We start from the raw sequence: 23,203 nt of genomic DNA on the forward strand, positions 1-23,203 counted from the left end.
ATATATATATATGTGTGTGTAACGGTACGCAAAAATCACGGTTCGGTACATACCTCGGTTTTAAAGTCACGGTTCGGTTCATTTTCGGTACAGTAAGGGAAAGAAATGCAAACATTAAACTGCAGGTTGTTTATTACTATACACTTTTTTTTTAATACTATTTAACAAAATATATATAAAATTAAAAAAAAGAATAAGAAATAAAATACTGCTGCAAAGTTCTCCACTAAATAAAATACTCTCAGTCTCAAACCAATATCATATAATAAAATATAATGAAAAATATAAATAAATAACTATGATTACAGTGCAGCATAACCAATCCCAGCTTGTAGGCCTGCTTCACCAGAACCGTGCCTGACGCGGCGCTGGCGCGCTGCTGCTGCTGTAGGTGACCGCCGACAGACCAGGATCTTGTCTTCACGACAACAATATCTATACAATACTTCATGTTGAGCATAAATATAAAGCCTACTGATAAAGGACACCGTCAACTGTATTGACAACAAAATAGACTATGTTTGACAGGTGCAATATTTGAAAATTGATCATTATTAATTTATTTTTTTAATTTATTTTTTAAATTACATTTATATCTGAATTTATGTCAACCTAAAGACTTTCAAACATCAAAGTGTCATGAATTAATATGTATTTGTGTACAAAATGACATATAAACATATTTTCCTATTATATTTTGCCTGGAAACACTTCCAACACGCATGCATGTCGCGTGAAAAATAGGCGTCGGTTCTATTTCTAGCATGCAGACGCGCCTGAGACGCGCATCTCACGCAGGCAGTCTGCAAGCTCTAACCTGTTAACATGGGAACCGAATTAAAAACGGACACGCCACGCAGCTGAGACGCTTGCGCCACGCATCCAGTGTGTCACCGTCCTTAGAATCAGCTGCAGGGTGGGATTTGCGCTGAACGCGGAGACTTCCGCCACTTAATATGTTTGTTTGGAAACACGAAAATGTACTTATGTTCCGCGCACAAAATATTGCATTCCGTCATTCGGTACACACATGCACCGTACCGAAAGCCCTGTACCGAAACGGTCCGGTACGAATACACGTACCGTTACACCCCTAATATATATATATATATATATATATATATATATATACAACGTATATATATTATTCAGCAAAGACACAATAAATTAATCAAAAGTGAAAATGAAAACATTTATACTGCTTTAAAGGATCATTTTATATAAATGATATTAAAAACTATTTATTTGTCAAATAATCCTTAACTACAATTATTAATAATTAAACACTAATAATAACTGATAATAACTGAAAACCAATTTGAGCATATTAAAATCAAATAAATGCAGCCTTGGTGAGACTTCTTTTAAAAACATTAAATAATCTTAAATATTCCAAACTTTTATACTTTTACATTTATTACATATTATTATTATTATTTTAGATTTTCTTAAATGCTTCTTTCTCAAAACACTGATAAAAATGACTTAGCTGGTATCTCATCTCTGCATCTTGATATCAAACTTGCCGGTGAAGGGATTTGTGCATGTGTGTGTGTGTGTTTAAGCAGCACAACTTTTTTTTTATATTGATAGTAATAACATTGTTTCATTAGCAGCAAATCAACATATTAGAATGATTTTTGGAGGATCATGTGACACTTAAGACTAGAGTAACGATGGAGTAGTTTTTACATGATTCTGATGAGACAACAAAAGTTTAGAAGTTCTGACAAAATGTCAATTGCTGCAGTCTGTTTGAAAAAATATATATTTTTAAATGGTTTACATGAATGATTTAGTGACTCACTCAAGACTTCACTTGTTTTATTACTGGATGAATCAGCATTTTTGAATGAATCTCTTGATTAATTCAATGACTCACTCTTAAAAACTTCACTTTCATCATTATAAACCAGTGTTTTTGACAAACATTTAGTTACAGTAGTGACTTCTTTATTGCATTAAACATGGGATTTTCTTTACATTACAGTTGGCTTTATGCAAAATATAATTTTTAAATAAATATCACCAGCGCATATTGTCATAAATGTAAGAATTTTGCCCAGCAATTATTAAAGAGGCCACAAGACAAACTAAAAACAAATCAAAACATTTTTCAAAACGGTGATTAACCACAGTGCTAGTCGCGCTAAATTTTAGCTGACCTCCAGGCTGCTTTTCTCACATCAGTGGTTGGTGGTGTACATTAGGGCCGGAGGTGTGGGTGGGGGTAATCTACAGTAGTAACTATTTCTGTTCCTTATTTTGAATCAATCAGCTAAGCTGTCATTCAGCTGTTCATAGGCCTGTGGTTGGACATGAAGGATTGTGGGTAGGAACATGCCTCATGTGGCATAGTCAAGCTAACTGTGGAACATCCTGAGATTTCAGCACTCTTCACTTCACTTTTCTAAAATATAAAATAAAATAAAATAGTAAATAACATACTGGAGGGGAAAATGTTATATATATATATATATATATATATATATATATATATAAACACTGCAGCAATGTGTTATACATCACATATTGAACAACTCTTTTTTTGTTATTATTGTATCTGTGCATTTGGGAAAATGGTATCACATTAAATGGAATTTTTTACAGTAGCACTCAGAAATTTGAGCAAAATCAAAATACTCAACAAAAACCAAGTTTTGTTATGTGTCAGTGATGCCAAGATAGTTGTTACATACATGCATACACATTTGTGCAAGCACAACTGCAGAGGCATCAAAACAAACCCACAGGGTTTGTGAGCATGCAACTTGGACGCTTGCACAAGCTCATCGAAGGGTCTTGTTTCCTGAGAATTTCTGCTTCAACTGGTGTGAATGAACAGTGCTCAGATGTTTGCGGTGAAGAATCATCTACACGACCGCTCAAAAGTGTGGGCTCTTTTTTTAATAGTTTTGAAAGAAGTCTCTTATGCTCACCTAGGCTGTATGTATTGCAGTAAAAGCAGTAATATTGTGAACATGTATTACAATTAAATATTATTGAAATTTCTATTTAAATGTATTTTAAGATTTGAATTTCACATAGAATTGCATCGCTGCTGTATAAAAGTTTTAATGAAAAAAAATATTATCGTTGAAACTTGAACAGTAATTTATATGTTTCTTATCACCTTTAGCTTGAACTAATATGGTATATGCCATAAGTTTGGTAAATAAGTGGTCCATCTCCTCCCGCTGTACTGTCTCTGGATTGAGTTTAATGTGAGTTACCGTAATAGGTTGAGCTGCTTCTGTGGTGTAAATTCATCCTGAGTGACGGAAGTAAGACAGCATCTCTGGCTGCAGTCAGCTTTCTCAGTCTAGAGGCTCAGTGACATTTTTCATAATTTTTTCCCTTACAAGCTACTACAGGGCTTCCTTCACTGAAATGTATGTGTTTGCTTACGGTAAGTAAAGGTTATGGTAAGTTACGGTAATTTGCTCATGGTAAGCAGACCATTAAACTGACCTTTAAACTTGCTATAATTCTATGGCCTCGTGGGCAGGGCTTCAACATGTAGTTCAGTTGTGCTTCAGTTGAGCTAAATTTGAGTCCTGACTATCGGTCAAGCTCTTTACGATAACGGTGCCAAATCGATACTTTTAACATGGTACTGGTGCTTATACCAATACTTCGAAACCAAAAGGCCACAAAATGATGGTGGGTGACATTAAACCAAATTTAAAAACCCAAAATGGGATGGATTGGCCATTTTTGTGTCCCTCAATCTCTGTTTGTCTATACTGACCTATAACATTAAAGGCCTAACAAATAAATAAATGAAAATCTTTGTCTCAAGACTTCCACGATCTTCCACGAATCCTTATCAAGATTTCCACGATAAGGAAAGTTTGTCTAACGAATCTGTCTTTAGGGCTAATGTCCTTATTAGGCTTTCGGCCTAATTAACATTTGAGACTGTAATGTGCTGACATTTTGTTTAAAGAGCTCTTGGCTGCTCCTGCTGCCCTCATAAGAGAAACACCTCTCATGGAAAGTTTGTGTAGTTGTGTGTTCCTTTGTCATTGTCATACTCAGGTTAACCACATCCTCTTGAAAAAACACTGCATACATGCAACATAATCATAGCTGCAAACAATGGTTTTGAGTGTTACAGCAGCAATATACGCTGATCACCACACCTAGTGACTGCCGGTTTCATCAAATAGTGTTGCTTTGTAACTGGTGGAATTTTCTGAAAGGTTAAACGCCAAAGAAGGAAATCTGCACAAATTGTATGATCTCCCACACAGAAGAACACCCTCTAGTCTTGTCATTTGGTCAGTTTGATCTTGTGAAGCTTTATCGCCCTGGGTGAATTCTTTCATAATTCATTTTGTTAGTTATATATCAGAAGGAGTAATTTTTAGTTCCTTATCCTACATTAGGAGGTCCACATGTACAGTAATCAGCATCATTGACTTGTAAATGTTGCTGCATCATATGTCATCAGGTCATGTGGTTTCTGTTGCTTCATCGATTTAAAAAAAACATATCTTTTTTGCATCGTATAGTTTCAGTAGTAGGTGTTTTTCAGCCTTGAAGTTTTGTGTTGTGAAAGTTTCAGTAGCCTATGTTTTCATAGTACACCCATCTCTTTTATTTCAAACAATAAAAGAAAATTAAATTCCTCATGTTATGGCTTTTTCAAGCATGTCTCCATTAGGGTTGTGGCGATAGACTACAATATCATGTATCAACAATAGTCAGAGAAATCACTTGTGGATGTTAGCAAGGTGGCTTATTTGTTCCATTATATTTCTTTTTCCATGTTTTCACAGTGTTGCACATTATAACCAATCCTACACAATTATGTTAAGCTTCTGAATGCAAAGGCCAATCAGATGAGTCATCACTGAAACAGCAGTTTTGTTGTTCAGAACACGCTTGTTAAAGGGTAAGTTAACCCAAAAAAGAAAATTAGGCTGCGGTTTACTCATTCCTGAGGCATCCTAGGTGTATATGACTTATTTCTCTCAGATGAATCCAGTTGGAGTTGACGCTGACTTCATACATCATCCGCCCAGAGCAGCTTCTGTGTACATCTTTTGGCGCAAGCTAGATTAAAGTGATTATTATGTTTTGAATATGGATATTTTTCTTATAAAAATGCATCGAGTCGCTAAAGAATGCCTTTGTTCAACCCCGGAGCCGTGTGAAACACTTTTTTTTATTTTATTGGAAAGGCAATCTTTATTTCACATCTTTTGGACTGAAGCAATGCAACACCCACTGAGTGCAAAGACATTTTTTATATAACTCTGACTGGATTCGTCTGAAAGAAGAAAGTCATATACACCTAGGATGCCTTGGTGGTGAGTAAAATGCAGCCTAATTTTCATTTTTGAGTGAACTAACCCTTTAACTGAATTCTCTCATCATAAACAACAAAGTGCAGATGTACATGCGATGTAAGTGTAAGAGATGTATTCATTATACAGTGAAGACAGCTCCACTGATTATAACGGGAGTGTTTTTTTAAAGTGCGTATACTCGCAATAGAAGTCAGTGATTAGTCAGTTCTTTAGTAACGTAAATGTTTTTTGCTTGTTATCTGTAGCTGGTTTTTGAATAACTGAGGAATTGTAAACCTTATAATTAGTAACTGACAAGGTTTCTATTAAATTGTTAGGATGTAAAATACAAATTCAGTCATATTAAAAACATAAGACTTATGCTGGATTTGGTTAATTTTCCAGCAATGAAAGTAAGTTAATAAATAATTAAATAATTCAGCATGATAATATCACTATAAGATCTCACAGGTCTAGTCTCCCCTGGGAACTGGGGCCTAAATTTAGGTATGATTACCTAAATCATGCCCATATGAGGATAATTTAGGCTTCGGTATGATACCAGAATCTAATACCTTGGTTCACAGTTTTGGATTCAATCCATTATTTAAAGGGGTCATGCATGACCTGCCTGTTTTTTGATTTTGTACTGTTCTCTGAAGTCTACTTATAACTTTATCAAAATTTTTACATTAAAAAAGAAGTAATACGCTATTCTCTGTCCTGTTTTTAACCCCCTCATCAGAACGCTGTGTTAGAATAGGCATGACTGATAATAGACTCGGAAGTAAACGCCCACTGCTGTGATTGGTTAACATTTCTGTATGTTTGACAGAATGCATCTTTCACAGATTTACGTTAAAAAAAAGTTTTTTTATTTTGACGTTTTTGATGTGCGCATGCTGTCAAACTTATGAAGGTGTTTTCTTAATTTGTATGTGTTTTTCCATTTACAAGTGCGTTGAACTCTCTCGGCCACCATAGTATTCAGCCCAATGTAAACACATCTGATTAGCCGTTACGTTCACATGCTCTCCAGAAATCTCCATGATTGGCAAACACGCTCAATGTTGGAAATAGAAACCTCTGACATTCAATACAGTGCTTGCACCAATACACACGGGAGCATTAGCATTATATCAATATTTAGGATGTTCTCTTGTTTTATATTGTCAGCACAATTATTATGTGGAGTAAGTTGTATCTGTTTGATCCAGTTTATTTCTCTGTTGTCATGTCAGAATCAGTTTGGGTCACACTGCTACATAGCGGTGAACCTCAGAACAGTAGCGTATCAAGTACAGAAATGAGCAAAATTGTGATATTGTATCATTTCAAATATTAAATATACCAGTATTTTTACAGTGCTAATGTACTGTGCCCTAGTCTCTTCACATTTAACTGGGATAGAATGAAGTTAAGTACTGGAGCTTAAAACCACACTTCACCTCTACGATGTTTGTGTAACCTATAGCCCTTGGCCTTGTGTTTTGACTTACTAGAAATTGAGGAAACTGTGGAAATCCAGGCATTTATCTGAACCGCGCCAAACTTCCTCTTTCTCCTCACAACCAAAGCACAAATACATTTGTACATGAATTGATGATGACGTGGCATCATGTGTTTGAGGGTCATGTGATGACCTACATGTATAATCACTACCACATGTGTGAACATCAATCTATATCTCTGGCCTACAAATTGAGCCTTCATTGATCTTTATGTATGTGCAGAGTTTAATTGGTTTTGGATTGGAACTGCTCATATGTCAGCCATATGTATGACTAAGATTTGTTGTAGAAGTAAAGCCGGGTGCCCTCTTCAAAATGTTCTTTCATGATTCATTTGTCACAGACAGATTTTGAGAATCGCAAAAGATTTGGTAATGGCCTAATTGTCAGTGTTAGAAATCTTATCCTCCAAAAACGTTTGGTTCACAGTTTTCGCATAGTTGCTTCTCCTGTCAGTTGATAGCTATCAAATGTATAGTGAGGCGATATGTCCATTTGAAAGTGAAGTGAAAGTGAAAGTGAAGTGACATTCAGCCAAGTATGGTGACCCATACTCAGAATTCGTGCTCTGCATTTAACCCATCCGAAGTGCACACACTCAGAGCAGTGAACACACACACACACTGTGAGCACACACCCGGAGCAGTGGGCTGCCATTTATGCTGCGGCGCCCAGGGAGCAGTTGGGGGTTCAGTGCCTTGCTCAAGGGCACCTAAGTCGTGGTATTGAAGGTGGAGAGAGAACTGTACATGCACCCCCCCCCACCTACAATTCCTGCCGGCCCGAGACTCGAACTCACAACCTTTCGATTGCCAGTCTGACTCTCTAACCATTAGGCCACGACTTCCCCAGGCGTCAAAGAATGAGAGATGTTGATAATAACATGTATATATGGAATGCATTATGTTTTTTTTATGTATTTAGTGTTGACTATGTGGCATGGACATAGTATTTCATTTACCCCAAGTTTCGTCTGAAGAATAAGCAGTCCACAAATTCCCAATTTTGCCTAGCTATGCCAGACCCCAGACACTCAAGCGTTTTGTGCAGTTATCAATATCTTATGAGCTACTGTGCATATGGAAAAGAAGACTTTGTAGGTTAGAGAAAGTCCTCTTTGTTTCTATCTTTAAACTTTGGCTAAGAGCCCAACACAGTCAGTTCAAAGGTTGGAGGTGGGGGGAAAACCGTGGATGCAGCTGCATTATAAACACAAGGTCATCATTAATTTTAGAGGGGTTTTGGCTATATCTATTTTAAAAGTGACCTATATCAGATATCTGCATTTACCCTATACACTCGGTAAACAACCCACGGTAGACAACATACTGACCCTGAAACTGGGTTGCCAGGTCTGCAAAACAAAAACTATCTTAAAAAATCTTAAAAACTATCCCTTTCTTTTCCGTAGCTTTCCCTTACTTCATGGAATCCCTCCATTAAAATCGTGTTTTTGGCTGGGGAGGTCACTTTAACCCATAGACTAAAAACAACCTGTGGCAACAATGTAAAAGTTTCAAAGCCCAATACCATTAAAAACAATGGGCTTGGCAACACTGCTCAGGAAAAGCATCCACCTGAGTTGACATCATTCACCACCGTCACTTTTTTTTTTAACATTTAAAAAAACAATTTTTTATGACATTTTAATGTCATGTATTTTTACAAAAATAAATTTCACCATTACATAAATTAAATAGACAAAATGTATGGAAGCCTGTTTCCACCACAGAATAAAAAATAAAACAAGGTAATTGCGACTTTTTATATCACAATTCATATCCTACAATTCTGACTTTACAACAAATTGTGGGTTTATATCTCATAATTCTGACTGTCTTTTTTTCTCACAATTGCAAGTTATAAAGTCAGAATTGAGAGATATGAACTCGCAAATCTGAGAAAAAAAGTATTTTTTTGTGAGAAATTGTGAGATTAAAAAGTCGCAATTATATAGTTTTATTTTATATTTAGTGGCGGAAACGAGCTTTCATAAAAATGCTTTATTGTCTTTCTTTTCAAATAAATGTTTTTTATGAAAACTGTATACTTTGAGCAGCAAATCCGCATATAAGACTGATTTCTGAAGATCATGTGACACTGAAGACTGGAGTAATGATGCTTAAAATACAGCTTTGATCACAGCAAGAAATGACACTTTACTATATGTTCACATACAAAACACATTATTTAACATAATAATGTTTCACAATATATATTTTAATTTTTTACTCTGCAAATAAACGCAGCCGTGCTGAGCAAAAGACACTTCTTTTAAAACATTAGAAAATGTGTGACTATATTATAATAAAATGTATTAATAGAGCTGTTGTAATTATTATTATCATTACTATTGTCTTAATTTTTTATTGTGTTATACAGAAGAGCTCTATTTTCTGACAAATAATTACGGTTGCCGAACATTTGGTGCATCATACCACATATGAGTGAGACCACATATTTGTAGCAATAGCCAACAATACATTGTATGGGTCAAAATTATAGATTTTTCTTTTATGCCAAAAATCATTAGGATATTATGTAAAGATCATGTTCCATGAAGATGTTTTGTAAATTTCCTACCGTAAATATATATGAAAACTTAATGTTTGATTAGTAATATGCATTGCCAAGAACTTAAATATTTTGATTCTTAGATTCCAGATTTTCAAATACTGTAGTTGTTTCTCGGCCAAATATTGTCCTATCATGTTCTGTTGTCACTGGACACACAAGTGCAATTTCATACTCTGCTGCACTCTATCTAGTGCCCTGTAATTCTAACAGTGTTTTTATTTTTGTAGTATTATTTTTTTCTGCCAGTCCACACAGTTAAATGCAACAGTGGAATGCAATCGTGGCTCTTCGTATCGGTTTCAGTTCTGCAGTAATGGAACAGCCATAATCTTGAAGTTTCAACCTCTCTCACTTGCTGTCAGTATTTCTTTCTCTCTTTTCTTAACAATGAAATATACCTCCATCTGTGCAGACTCTCTGCCCTCTGCCCTTTCATCTTTTCATTTCTCTTGCTTCCTTCCCATCTCTTATTACAATCGTTTCCTTAATAAAGCAGCTCACTTGTCTTCTTCAGAAACTCATTAACCTCCTCTCCTCTCCTCTCCTCTCTGGTTTCTCTGGTCCTCTCCTCATGTCTCGTTCCCTCTCTGTCCTCTTTTCACATCTTTTTGTCTAGTCTCCAATCCTTATGTTATCTTCTTTCTTCTTCTTCTTGCCTCACAATCTCTATTTTGTCACGTCACATGGCTCCTCTTCTCTCTTCTAAATGTGTCTCATTTCCTAACATGTATGCTTTCGCATTGATTAATTTTTGTTTATACCTTTTTAAATGCCACAATAAAACAAAAACAAAAAAGACTAAGTGATTTCTTAATTACTTAGACTAAGTAACCGAGACAGATTGCAATCATTAGTGTTTTTTTTTTGAGTCAGTTTTTTGAAATCATACAGGAAACAATGACTCAGTTATCATGCCAAACTTGTCAGTATGAAATATGCACAACCTTCCTTGATGTAAAAAAACAAAACATTAAATTAATATAATGAATTAAACTAAGAATTAATTATGTCTTTAGGCTTCTGTGTGTCCTGTTAGGATTCGTTTTGGCAAACTCCATTTAGTATCATAAACATTATATAGTACTGTGCTTTTTTGAAACACTACTACTTGTATTCCTCTTCACACAAATTTTTATTCCATAGCAAATGATTGACTTTTTTCTTGCACAATATTATGTAATGACCTCTTCAACACTTCTGTTGAATCATGTTGAAGTTAGCACCACATACCAACTCTTACTTCTACTTTCCTGACATGGTGAGTTTGCTCAGCAGCTCACCGGATGCAGCGCTGCACTCGGGTTAGAGAAGGGTTAAGTGTAGGTGGTATGTTATTTTCAGACGTGGTAAAGCATTAACCTTTTAGAGTTAGTCACCAAATGTTTCATTTCAGAACTTCCTCAATTTGAATAACAACGTTGTTAGATTTACGTTTTTGGTTATGTTACGACATACATTTCATGTTGCAGAAATGTCACCGCAGTCACTTTTTCAGTAAATCCTGTGGAGAGCTTTGGGGTTCACGTTTGCAGTAAGCTGTTGTTTATGGGCATCCTTGAACTGTAAATGAGAGGATGTGGGCTAAACCCTAGTTAAGACCACTGGCAGCCTGCAGGTGGTTCTGCTTAAGGGCAAGAAAGGCATTAAATATACATGGCAGCAGTAGACAAATTGTAAAGGTAGAGAAAGGGAGCTTTGTGGATTAGCATAAGACATGCTCGAAGGTGTAAGAGAGTGACAGTGCCGAGCGCTAGGGGTCTGTCTCACTCAGAAACTGAGAGGATTCACTCTTCCTCATGTTCCTGTCATAATGAGTACAAAGTGTCCCAGTGAGTTTATCTTACATCGTGTGTTTGTGAGAGACGAACAGTAGTGTCATAACTACGAACACAGAGAGCCATGTGTTCAACCCTTTGGCACAACTATTCAAAATTCAGAATGAAGAACATCAGTCGATTAAATGAGAGAACTGAAATCATTTCTTTGCTCATCTAAATTCATCTAAATACACAACTGATTCAGACTCATCCACATCCATGTTTTGGTGGTTAGAGAAGGTTTGGTGATGTCTTATTGCCTCTGCCTTGAACAGTAAGCAGCTCTGGGCGAGTCTATATGTTATATATATATATATAATTTTTTTTTAAGACACTGATTATCTATTTTATGAATCTTGTTCATAAAAAAGAAAAAATGAACTGTTGGTACAGACTGTCCTTTAAAAGAAATCTATATTATTTTCTGTCCAGCTGGGTTGAGTTGAAAGAGTTTGAGCAGTCTAGATCCTATCTAAATCTAAATGTGATTCTGCTGTACATTTCTGAAGTCTGACACTGTTTGCAGTTGCTTAATGTACACTCCATCTACACTTCTGTTTTGTAAATATCAGCTATTTTTGAAACTTAAATTAACAGAATATTTCACCTTCTAAAATATAAGCTGAATTGTCGTTTTCTTTGACTAAAATTTATTTGGACAGTTAATTTATTAATATATGACAAGATCTAAAATAAGCACAGATCTAATATATATATCAGTAATATTTTTTTTGGGGTTTTGGTAAATCCTGCCCTAAAAGTCTAATGTATTGCCTCCTCTTCTCTAGTGAAAAAGAACACATTAACATACTTTTATTACCTATTATGGAAATAATACACTGTAATATAATAAATTTTTAATTTATGTGACCTTTAATCTTCTTTTATCTTATCTGCAATTTTTCTTTTTTCTTTTTTTAAATATGCTTTTAAAATTTGAAGTACACTACAAGTGCACATTCAGTAGAATTAAGCACACTTCTATTTCACAAAGATCTTGAAGTTTCCTGATGGGAGTTTATTGTCCACCGGACAGTTCAGCTGTTGTGCTGTTGATGGATCATGGGCAGAACTTCCGAGCGTGCCTTTAAATAGCTGTACTGATGAATGGAAGAACTCTCTCTCTCTCTCTCTCTCTCTGTGTCTCTCTCTCTATCTCTCTCTCTCTCTGTCTCTCTGTCTCTCTCTCTCTCTCCCTCTCTCTCTGACTCACACACATACACACACACTCACATTTTCTGTATGTGTCTATAGTGCTTTAGTGAGTGAATTTCCTGCGTCCCCCAAAAGAGGAGCTTGCTGAGCCAAAACGAGAGAGTTAGTTTATCCTTCATAATAACCTTTTCATGTTAAGATAGTACTTTTATATACAGAAAGACATTTAATAAATCTATATGCAAAAACTAATTCTGTAGCTCCCACGTTATTCTTGCACATATTTGAAATGGCGTGAGAACGAATATACATTTCCTAACTCTTTTCAGTGTGTTTTAAGATTTTTTAGTTTTTTTTTAAATCCATGTTCTTAAGCTGCTGTTAACTTTCTAAAGAAAGTCTGCTTAGTTGTGTTGAACAATTCAGCTCATCAGTTAAAATCTTAATTTGAAATCTTACAATGCATTGTTTTTAGACACTTATTCATTAACTTTTGCTAAAGGGTACTTGTTTTTCACACGGGTAGCTTATTCCTAATCTCTCTCTGTCTCTGTCAGATCGTAGAGGATGGGCTGTGCGCAATGTAAGGACAAAGAGGCTGCTAAGTTAACCGAGGACCGGGACACCAGCTTGTCTCAGAGCGGAGTAGGTTATCAGTATGGTGTTGACCCCACACCACAGCCTTACCCCGGCTTCGTCCCTGGGGTCACCGCTATTCCTGACTACAACTTCCATAGTGCTGGGGTCATTCAGGGCATGACAGTCTTTGGAGGGGTCAGCACATCCACACAGCAGGGAACGCTCCGCACACGAGGAGGCACAGGTAGACTTTCTTAAAGTCCCAACTACACAAACCTCATAACACTGTTTGATTCAGTGTTTCTTTGTTAAGCTGTTAAGCTCGCCTGTGATGACCATATCAGAGGGGACCCTTCTAACTACACAAAGAGACACTGACAGAAATACATATACGGTTGGGTCATTTACTTAGCCTCATGGTCAAAAAGAGTATATGCAATAAACTTTATGTCGAATCAAACAAAATATTTCTTGTTGAAGCTACTTTTTGTAATGTCTGTTTAATGCTTTACACAACAATTGCTTGTATCTTTTGTGAGTAATTTCTCAGCCAAATGTGATGTGCGATTAATTTGCGATTAATTAGATTAATTAATCGCCACATCATGTAATTAATTAGATTAATCGTTCACCAGCCCTAAAAAAGTTAAGTCTTTTTTTTTTATATTATTACAATTTCCTCACATTAAGACACACTTAAAGGACCTTTGGGGACCCCCAAAAATTTATTTTATATTTTTAAGAGTATCTGATGATATTTTTTCTTATTTAAAATAAGAAGTTGTGGTGGGACACATCAAAGAACTTGACCTTGAAAAAATAATAAAATAATAAAATTGTCAGTAACCATAAGCTTATCCTTGGGGGTCCTGAACTAAAAATTGAAACCAAAATTTCCTTGATCTTCTGACATAAGAACTCAAATCTTCTGGTTTGTCTAAAAACAGCTTATATTGAAGGCAGTCTGCCAAATCGTCAGCTTGTGGAATGTGTCACTGTATGATGTAACAGTTTGCTAAGCACCGCCTCCACAGAAGGAGATCGACATCATCTGTTTAGCCCCACCCTCCAATTCTCACGTGTAGTGTTAATGAGAGAAAAGCAAACGCGCAGGTCTACACAGAAACAAAATAATAAAGATGCTCCAAACACAGCAGTTGGTGTTTACTTCTGAGTCTACAATCCTCCACGCCTGTTCAAACAGAGCCTTAAAAACAGGACAGAAAACAGCTTATTACTTCTAAATTACTGGGGTTTTTTTACATCGTAAGGGGACCTCAGAGAACAATACAATATAAAAATACTGCCAGTTCATTACCCCTTTAAAATCTTCTGTGACCCCTGTAGGGGCCAATTTGTCATGAAATGTAAGGAACTTTAAAAGATGGGCTATCACTTATGATCTGCGGCTTAAATCGTCAGACTGCTAAATGTTGAATGTGAGCCCACTGAGCTTGATTGCTTTACATTCCTGTCTTACTGAATATGTGCTTAATGACAGATTTTAGGTTTGGGATCCATCTAATGAGGGGTTTGGTTTGCTTGTGTCTCATTAATCTGGGTCTAGTATGTCATAACCAAATATCTCAAATCTTGCGAGAGTCATTTGAGGCACAGCGAAATCAAAATGACAGTAGTTAAGAAGACTTTTGTATTGCCAGACCGGACAAATGCTCCCCATCCCGATCCCACACAGCTTTGTTTATAACATCCCGGTGGGAGAGGTGTAGCTTTCAGCTCATCCCTCTAAGATACTTTTAGAGCAGACATCATTCTGTGCTGTGTGTCAGTGTGCTGGTCTTTGTGTGTCTGTACTGGGGTGGATTGGTGCTCTTGAGCCATGAAATGGCTCCTGCAGGCCCTAATTGCAGGTCTAGAATGTTATTTGATCTGTCTGAAAGCGTCCACAGACCAAAATGGCTTTTTCTTTCCTAGTGCTCACACTGCACTGCGCTGTTATTGTCCCTTTCCAGTATAAAAGTATGCTTTTAATTTGTTCTTAATCCTCATGGTGCTGATGTGGTCTCTCTCTCTCTCGGTTTGTCTCAGGTGTGACTCTGTTTGTTGCTCTCTATGACTATGAGGCCCGTACAGAAGATGATCTCAGTTTCAGGAAAGGCGAGAAATTTCAAATCATCAACAGCACGTAAGTCTAAGTCTTGAAACATAAAGTGTGTTCGAAATGGAAAATTAGGTCACTACTTATTAAATTAAACTGAATAATATCACAGCCCCTTTAAGGCTATTCAGTTCACTCTATTCCTAACACCCCCATACAGCTATTTTCAGCCATGCAAGAACAGTTTCTATATACTTGAATGGAGGAAAACAGAAGCCTGTGTAACTATTTGAATAAATTATGTTTCAATTATGTTTTTTAAAGTCAAGACGACTAGATTTGACATGGTGATATTTTCATGGGAATTCATACAATGCCATTTTTTATAGAAAATGACTTTTTTAACTGTAAGGTAGCACTTTTTTTCATAGCTATATTTCTCCCATTACAGTTTTTCTCGATTGTTTACACACATTTTCTGAAAGCATGCCTCATATTCTCAAAACTCTACACACAAATCCAAAAACACACACACAATGGGCAAAACCCCTCAATGCTCCTGCAAAATGAAACTTTACATTCAAAACCATGTTATTTCTTCTCAAAATGGTATTTTGTTTTCAAATGACACACACAAACCATCATATGAATAGACATTTATAAGAACCATTTGAACACTGATGTGCTCAGTGTAAAACACTATGATGAATGGAAAACACTTATTCTCCATTCATCATAATCAGTGTTACACTTACTACAGATAGTACATACATAAGTGTGTTGTAAAATATTTGAGAATATTGTTTTTACAGAACACACAAATACACGGTAACGAATATATTAAATTTTTCCCACAAAAACAATGTACACAGTGTACATCCCAACCAACACAAAGTAGGACATACAGTGGTCTACATACAAAACAACAGAACAATTTAGTGTATACAGTTACAGTAATACTGTAAAAAAGTATTACTGCATCCTCTCTTCTGTTGCGGTCTGGCCACAGCACCTCATCCACATCACAAGCAATGTTTTCCCTGGCCAAGCAGCGGGGGAAATATCGCCTAGCATGGCGATTCCAGCCATGAAAAGCATCAGCTGCTATATCTCCACATGCGTCCTCCATAGCTTGGAGAAGAGGTATACGCGTTTGAGGATTTCGGTCATACACTTTCCATCTCCAGGCAGTAAAAAAATCCTCAATAGGATTGAGGAATGGAGAATATGGAGGGAGATAAACAACTAAAAAGCGTGGGTGGGCAGTGAACCAGTTACGAACCAGAGCAGCCCTGTGGAAACTTACGTTGTCCCAAATGACAACGTACCTGAGCTGCTCTGGGCCATCTACCTGATCTGGTGGAATGAGTGTGTTGTGTAGGGTGTCCAGGAATGTGATCAGATGGGCGGTGTTGTAGGGGCCAAGGGTAGCATGGTGATGGATGACGCCGTGATGGGTAATCGCTGCACACATTGTGATGTTCCCTCCGCGCTGGCCAGGGACTTCAACAATGGCCACTGGCCGATTATATTCCTTCCCCTCTTTCGTCTTTTTGTGAGGTTGAACCCAACCTCATCAATGAAGATGAACTGGTGCTCCACTGCAGCCACCTCTAGCTCAAGGACTCTCTGAAACACACATGACAATATCAGAAATAGACATGGAGTGGTCACTATTGTGAAGCTCAGTCATTATGATTACAATATTAAAATATGTATAATTTACAGTAATGTATACAGTGTTGAGAGTATGCATCAATTGTGGGACTCACTTGCACATAGTTATGTTGCAATTCTTTGACTCTTTCTGAATTGCGTTCAAATGGCACCCTGTAGACCTGCGTCATCCTGAGATGATTTCTGCGCAAGACACGGTCCAGTGTTGATAAGCTTACCCTATCAATATTTTGAAATATGTAATTGATTTCTATTATCTTTCTTTGTATTTGCCGTAATGTTATGGCATTGTTTTCTAGGACCATGTAAATGATTTGAGTTTCCTGTTCAGGAGACAGAACACGTTCCCGACCGCCTTGTGTTGGTAATCTTTCAGTTCTGCCAAACAAATACATAGTAAAATAGTGTAAATACAAAGTAGGTATACATTTCCTATATACATGAAGCATACTTTACAGCATTTTTACAGTCCTACAGAACAGTCCACAGGCAATACTGTACTACTGTACTCATTGAATACTGTATTTATATGTAGTACTGCAATTTTCTAGTGAGAGTAGATTTCTTACCTATTCTCATTTCGGAAAGTCCGGATGATGGATGCCACAGTGTACCTGCTCAAATTTGGCTGTACTCTTTGCCCAGCCTCCCTCATTGTTAGACCATGGTTGACCACATGATCAACTAAAGTGGCTCGGATCTCATCAGAGATTACGTTCCTTGGCCTTCCTCGTCCTCCTCCTCCTCCTCGTCCTCCTCCTCCTACTCTCACTCCTCTGGCTCTGCCTCTGTTTCCAATGTTGGCATCCATTGTTCCATTGAAGAGCTCACCTGTTGCCCTTTTATGCTAAAGCTCTGATTGCTAATTGTAAAACTGTGTGACGGGTGTTTGCCCATGTGATGAGTCAGTGTGCATATCTGAATGGCAGTGTGTTCCTTGTGAAAACAAGAAATTTTCCGCATGAAAATTGTGCCTAAAGCAGAGAATTGTGTGTAGTGTTTTGAAAAAAGTGTGTTTTAGAACTGCAGTTTGAGTGTAAAGCAGGAATTGTGCTTGTAGTTTAGCAGAATTGGCTCAGGGGGTTGGTGAATGAGTTACATGTTGTGGTCTTTGTGTCTCAAGTACAAGAAAATGTGTGTAAACAATCGAGAAAAACTGTAATACATATATGAGTGGATTGTCTTAGCTTCGTACAGTCTGTACAAATAATAACAGTATGCTACATTGTTACATGACTGATCATTAAGTATGCAAATGTTGACCAGTTATCATCTTGCAAATAAATACTGGTACTGTAGGTTAAATGGTGTCCAATAACGTAATATGTTGTGATAGAGATGTTAAAGGAAGAAAGTGTAATATGCGCACATCCAAAAAGCTTTAGGCAGGTTCTCAATCACATGGAGTACTTCACTGACAATAAACCAAAATTGGCACTCTGCCACTACTGCTCTCAAAAAAGAAGTTTATTAAAATCACAACGTTTCCACCCTAAGGTCTTCATCAAGCAAACAACAAGTGATCAGAAGGGTACATTTTATCAACAATGATCTATCATCACACCTGATACAATTCATCAAACAAATAACCCAATCATACAGTAAACGAAAGTGAAAAGGGAAAAAAAATAAAATATTAAAATATAAAAAAAACAATAACAATAATCAATATATACTAAATATCCCAAATCACAAAAAGGGTTTCAAGTCAAATTAGAAAAATGTAAAACTTGTGGAGAATATTTCATGTAAAGATGTAGAACACTTCCCTTTGTAATAAGATGTTATTGATGTCACCACCCCTTCTGGGTACTTTAACTTGTTCAATATATTAAATATTGATATAGTGACAATATTTTTCTTATATGGTGTGGCTCGGAGAATGAATTACTTGACTTCCAACCATTTTTAAACAGTAGTAGCTAACATCTTAAATTCCCCATGGATTATGATACATGCCAAGTTAGTCTTCTTGACCTGAATATTAGTCAGGAACAGTTGGAACAGTCAAGTCATCCCTCATACAGCTTAATGACCTAAAGAACCCCATTGCCATTCATTTCAGTGCATTTAAACATAATTTGTCGACTCCGATATTTTGGTTTGGTATTTGATATTTTTGATATTTGGTTTTGGGAGTCCCCAACAACAAGTTGACATTGCATGCAAGGTCAAAAATCATTTTCAGTGTCTTATAATATGCATTTATTTTTACCTCACTTGCTCAACTATTCCCAGACGATTCGCTCAATGATACATCTTTACAAACCCCTCCTTTGCGTGACACTAATCTGTGGTGATTGGTCCGATTGGATCATGCCTGTTATTCTTGATAAAGCAGCGTTAGTGGGCGCAGTGCTGCTTTGTGTACAGCGATTTTAACCTCTCCAAAACCAGCACCTAGTGACAAAAAATTAACTTGCATTTTCATTCAGACCAACGCGAAATAACCAACAAGTGGGCGGGCAGTATGCTAATGTTTCATGTTGACGTCAACATGAAACGGCTTGGGATTTGTTTTAATTTGGCTTTAATTTCTATTAAAATGAGTAAATTAATAATTTTAAGAGTGCTTTTTTGGCCCACCTATATAAGACTTAAGTAGAGTACAATGGGGCTAAAGGTGCCTTTGATATTATTTTTTTCTAAACCAGTAGATGGCACAAAAACATGCTGTAGCACTTTCCAAAACTTTCACTTTTCAAGATGCATGTGTATATTTGTCTGGTCCCCGACACGATCGCTTGCAGCAGCGCAAGGTTGATTCTGTGCTTACTTTTTAAAATGTTAGAGATTTAAGTAGCAAATTAGCTTTGCTAAAATTAATGCATATACTGTATTTTGAGACAAAGGTTTTCTTAAGAATTTTCAGGTTTGTTCAAGATAATTAAAGCAACAAAAGTAACGACAAAATATGTATTTGGGGTAAAATATAATTTGTTGTTACTACTGTTGTTATTTTTATTGGATCTTCAATACTTCTTTCAAAATCTTTAATTATAAAAATGGTTTAGTTTCTGTTTCTGTATTTTAAAATATATTTTTTATATTAAATATTTTAATGACATAAAATAGTACAAACGTTGCTTGAGTGATTGTTTTGAACAATTGTTAACTCAGAAAAAACATTATTTTAGCTGAAGTATTTTTATCAATACAGTGTGCCTTTTACCCCGTGTGTGGACCCCTCGCCTCCTCATACAGTTACGTTATGTACACAAGTGTACATTCAATACAATTAAAGTGCACTACTTTTTCACAAGGGTTTTTTAACTTGTTTATAGGCAGTTCACACTGATTCATTCTTGGTTAAATATACACATAAAGCAGTTGTTATGAATTTCATCCGATTTTAATTTGACCTCCTTAACTTCTAAATCCTATTTGTGCGTTCCTGGAGTGTTTAACAAAAGATCGCCCTCTGTTGGTGGTAGTCAGTAGTCTCCACTGCTCCATACAGCATGTCTTCTCAAGCTATGTTATTATTATAATAACAGTGCATTAAAGTGTGTGTGTGTGTGTGTGTGTGTGTGTGTGTGTGTGTGTGTGTGTGTGTGTGTGTGTGTGTGTGTGTGTTTGTGTGTGTCTGGGAAAGTGGACACAATGATTGGGAAAGATAAGAGAAGCTTTTCTTGGAAATTATATTTTATGTGAAGAGGAAAGGCTATTTGACGAGGAAGAGATTGGTTAGTGGAGAGGGGTATTACATAAAGGGCATGTTAAAGAGAGAGTAAAGCATTATCGAATAAATGGGACATTCACAGAAGTACAGATCAGCTGTAGGCAGATTGGTTTGCCACTCTCTCTCTCTGTGTGTGTGTGTGTGTGTGTGTGTGTGTGTGTGTGTGTGTGTGTGTGTGTGTGTGTTGTGGATGTGTGTGTGTGTGTGTGTGTGTGTGTGTGTGTGTGTGTGTGTGTGTGTGTGTGTGTGTGTGTGTGTTGTGGACGTGGTTGTTTACTTGTGGTGAAAGGTTTGTTGGAGAGAGATGCGAGACAATGGCAATATGAAAATAAATGAAAATATTCAAGGAAGAGAAGAATAGTTTTCCAAAAGGCACACAATTCTACCTAAAAAGACCACCAATGATCTCTTTCTTTCTTGTGGTGTTTCTGTTTATTAGTCCATCTAAACAAAGGAATGAAAAAAACTTTAGTGACATTGACCTTTCAGACTTCCGCACAACATCTTGATTTTCTGTGTATGAAGAGGTAAAAGTGTGTATAGGGTGTGTTGTGTCTTACATTTTAGTGAGAACATACTGAAGACAGATGAACAAACATATAAATGGCTGCTGGATGAATGAATGAACTGAGAGATGAATGAATTGAGGTATTGGATGAACATACGGAAGGAGAGATGCATGAACATATGCAAGTCTACTACGACAAAAAAATCTCAAGTTCTGCCATGACAGTAAGAAAGTTAATTTTGTCTGTCTTTGTCTGTTTGTTTCAGTGAAGGTGATTGGTGGGACGCACGTTCTCTCACTACAGGAGGAACCGGCTACATTCCCAGCAATTATGTCGCCCCTGTGGACTCAATCCAGGCTGAAGAGTAAGTGTTGGATTAGTTGTGTGTGTGTGTTAATCTGAACTAATTGCCTGTGTTAAGGGTGGGGGTAAAGTGATGTAATTCTAATCACTCCTACTTAAACCCATTGACCTCTCAGCAGGATGCATGACAAACCACTCTAAATGAGTCCAGATACAGTCACAGTACTGGGTGGTTCCTGACTGTTATTGCTAGGAAACATTTGTGTTGTTGTTTGGGACAAATTAGAAAGACATTTCCCAAAAACTGACCCATGTATTACCATTGCATCCAACCATATCTGAAGATGTGATATGTGAAGATATCTTATTGATGTGAATCTTCTTAATGAAGATGTGAAGATTCTTACTGAAATGATTGGATTTTGCCTTCTGTATTTTGAACGCATCCTGATTCTGTTGCTGTTGTGCCCAAATTAAATTGTAAACATCATTTTTTGAAGCAAGTTTTCCAGTCACTCCTCTATTTTGTTGTTTTGACAACATGTAGTCTTGTCCGTTGGCAGAGACCACCATTGGATGGGATAAATGTTGACATGTCAGACTATGAAACTTCTTTAAACAGACTTGAAAACTTTTCTTCAGGAACCCACTGTACAAATTAACACACACACACAGACACACACACAAAAATACCCTCAAACAGCTTTAAGTTTGTTTCGGTCTTAACAAATTTAAAACAGAGCAGGAACAATTTTGCGAAACATGAAACTTTTAATGGTGGTGTTTTTTTCTTTGATTTCCTAAGTTACACTATGTATTAAAGTGATGTCAGATTTTTTCCCATTTATTTTTCAAAAGCCAGACTGATGTCAGCTGCTGGCTTTTAGTCTAACATGTGTAACTTTAACCAGAAGCAGATGTTTGAGTGATGAATATTAGCAGATGTTTTCTGATGTTATTTGTAAGGCCTCTCAGATTGCATGTTAACATATACAGCTGCAAAAGAACCTGTCCCAGCCATCCCTTTTTTTTTTTTTGGTGATTAAGTGTACGTATTTTCCTAAATAAAAATGATGAATAACGTTAATATGGCACATTTTCGGAAAGAATGCATTCAGCAGATCCAAACAGTCCTGGCTTAATGAACAGTATTAAGAAATGCAGACTTGGAAGACTGATAAAGGCCCTCTTCATCTCTGTCTGTCTCTCAGCTGGTATTTTGGAAAGTTGGGCCGAAAAGATGCAGAAAGGCAGCTTCTTTCCACAGGGAACCCACGTGGCACCTACCTGATCCGTGAGAGCGAAACCACTAAAGGTAATAAACACCACTTACTGGACCACACTGCACCAGTACTGTACTTAAAGATGTGATTCATGAAGAGTTGAATTATTCCAGTTCCAGTTATGATATTCATTTAAGTCACTTCTCCAGATTATACTTCTTATTAAGTCGTTAGCTACACAGTCTTTTTGTTGGATTTTTACAACAGTTCTTCTGGAACCTAGTGGAAAACAATCGGTTCTCTGTTCTCACCCCTCACTGTGCTACACACTGCAGCATTTACTGCACATCACTACACTGCACAGTATTACTGCTCTACACACACACTTCTGTTCTGTGTCTGTGTGGCAGGTGCCTTCTCTTTGTCTATCCGGGACTGGGACGATGTGAAGGGGGACCATGTGAAACATTATAAAATCCGTAAACTGGACAGTGGAGGATATTACATCACCACTAGAGCTCAGTTTGAGACGCTTCAACAGCTGGTCCAGCATTACATGGGTAACACACTGCTCATTTCACACATTCAATACACAGATCTCAGTATATCTCATTTCATAGTCTGACATGCAAAATGATTGTAAGTAATTATAGTTGGAGGCATGGTTATATCCCATAATGCCACAGTGCCTTTACAGCTCTCTACAGGAGGCGGCACTGCTCCAGAAAACTTCATCTGAATAGCTCTCGATAGGATGTGCTTTGTCTATGCTCCAGTTAACATATCGACCGTTAATGCATCTAGAATGAGTCGT

At 36.8% G+C, this 23,203-nt stretch overlaps 1 protein-coding gene across 4 annotated transcripts in view; it reads left to right on the top strand.

Annotated features, from left to right (window-relative positions):
- The window catches only part of fynb (FYN proto-oncogene, Src family tyrosine kinase b), a 53,288-nt gene that overhangs the window by 16,463 nt on the left and 13,622 nt on the right, over positions 1 to 23,203 (top strand). For all 4 annotated transcript variants that reach the window (XM_059513299.1, XM_059513298.1, XM_059513300.1 and 1 more), the window contains 5 exons: positions 12,915 to 13,180; positions 14,986 to 15,082; positions 21,129 to 21,227; positions 22,378 to 22,481; positions 22,800 to 22,949. In XM_059513299.1, the coding sequence (XP_059369282.1) occupies positions 12,925 to 13,180; positions 14,986 to 15,082; positions 21,129 to 21,227; positions 22,378 to 22,481; positions 22,800 to 22,949 (706 nt within the window). In that variant the 5' untranslated portion in view covers positions 12,915 to 12,924. The remainder of the gene's footprint in view (positions 1 to 12,914; positions 13,181 to 14,985; positions 15,083 to 21,128; positions 21,228 to 22,377; positions 22,482 to 22,799; positions 22,950 to 23,203) is intronic.

The sequence above is a fragment of the Carassius carassius genome, chromosome 27 (assembly GCF_963082965.1).
Source record: "Carassius carassius chromosome 27, fCarCar2.1, whole genome shotgun sequence".
Lineage (NCBI taxonomy): Eukaryota > Metazoa > Chordata > Actinopteri > Cypriniformes > Cyprinidae > Carassius > Carassius carassius.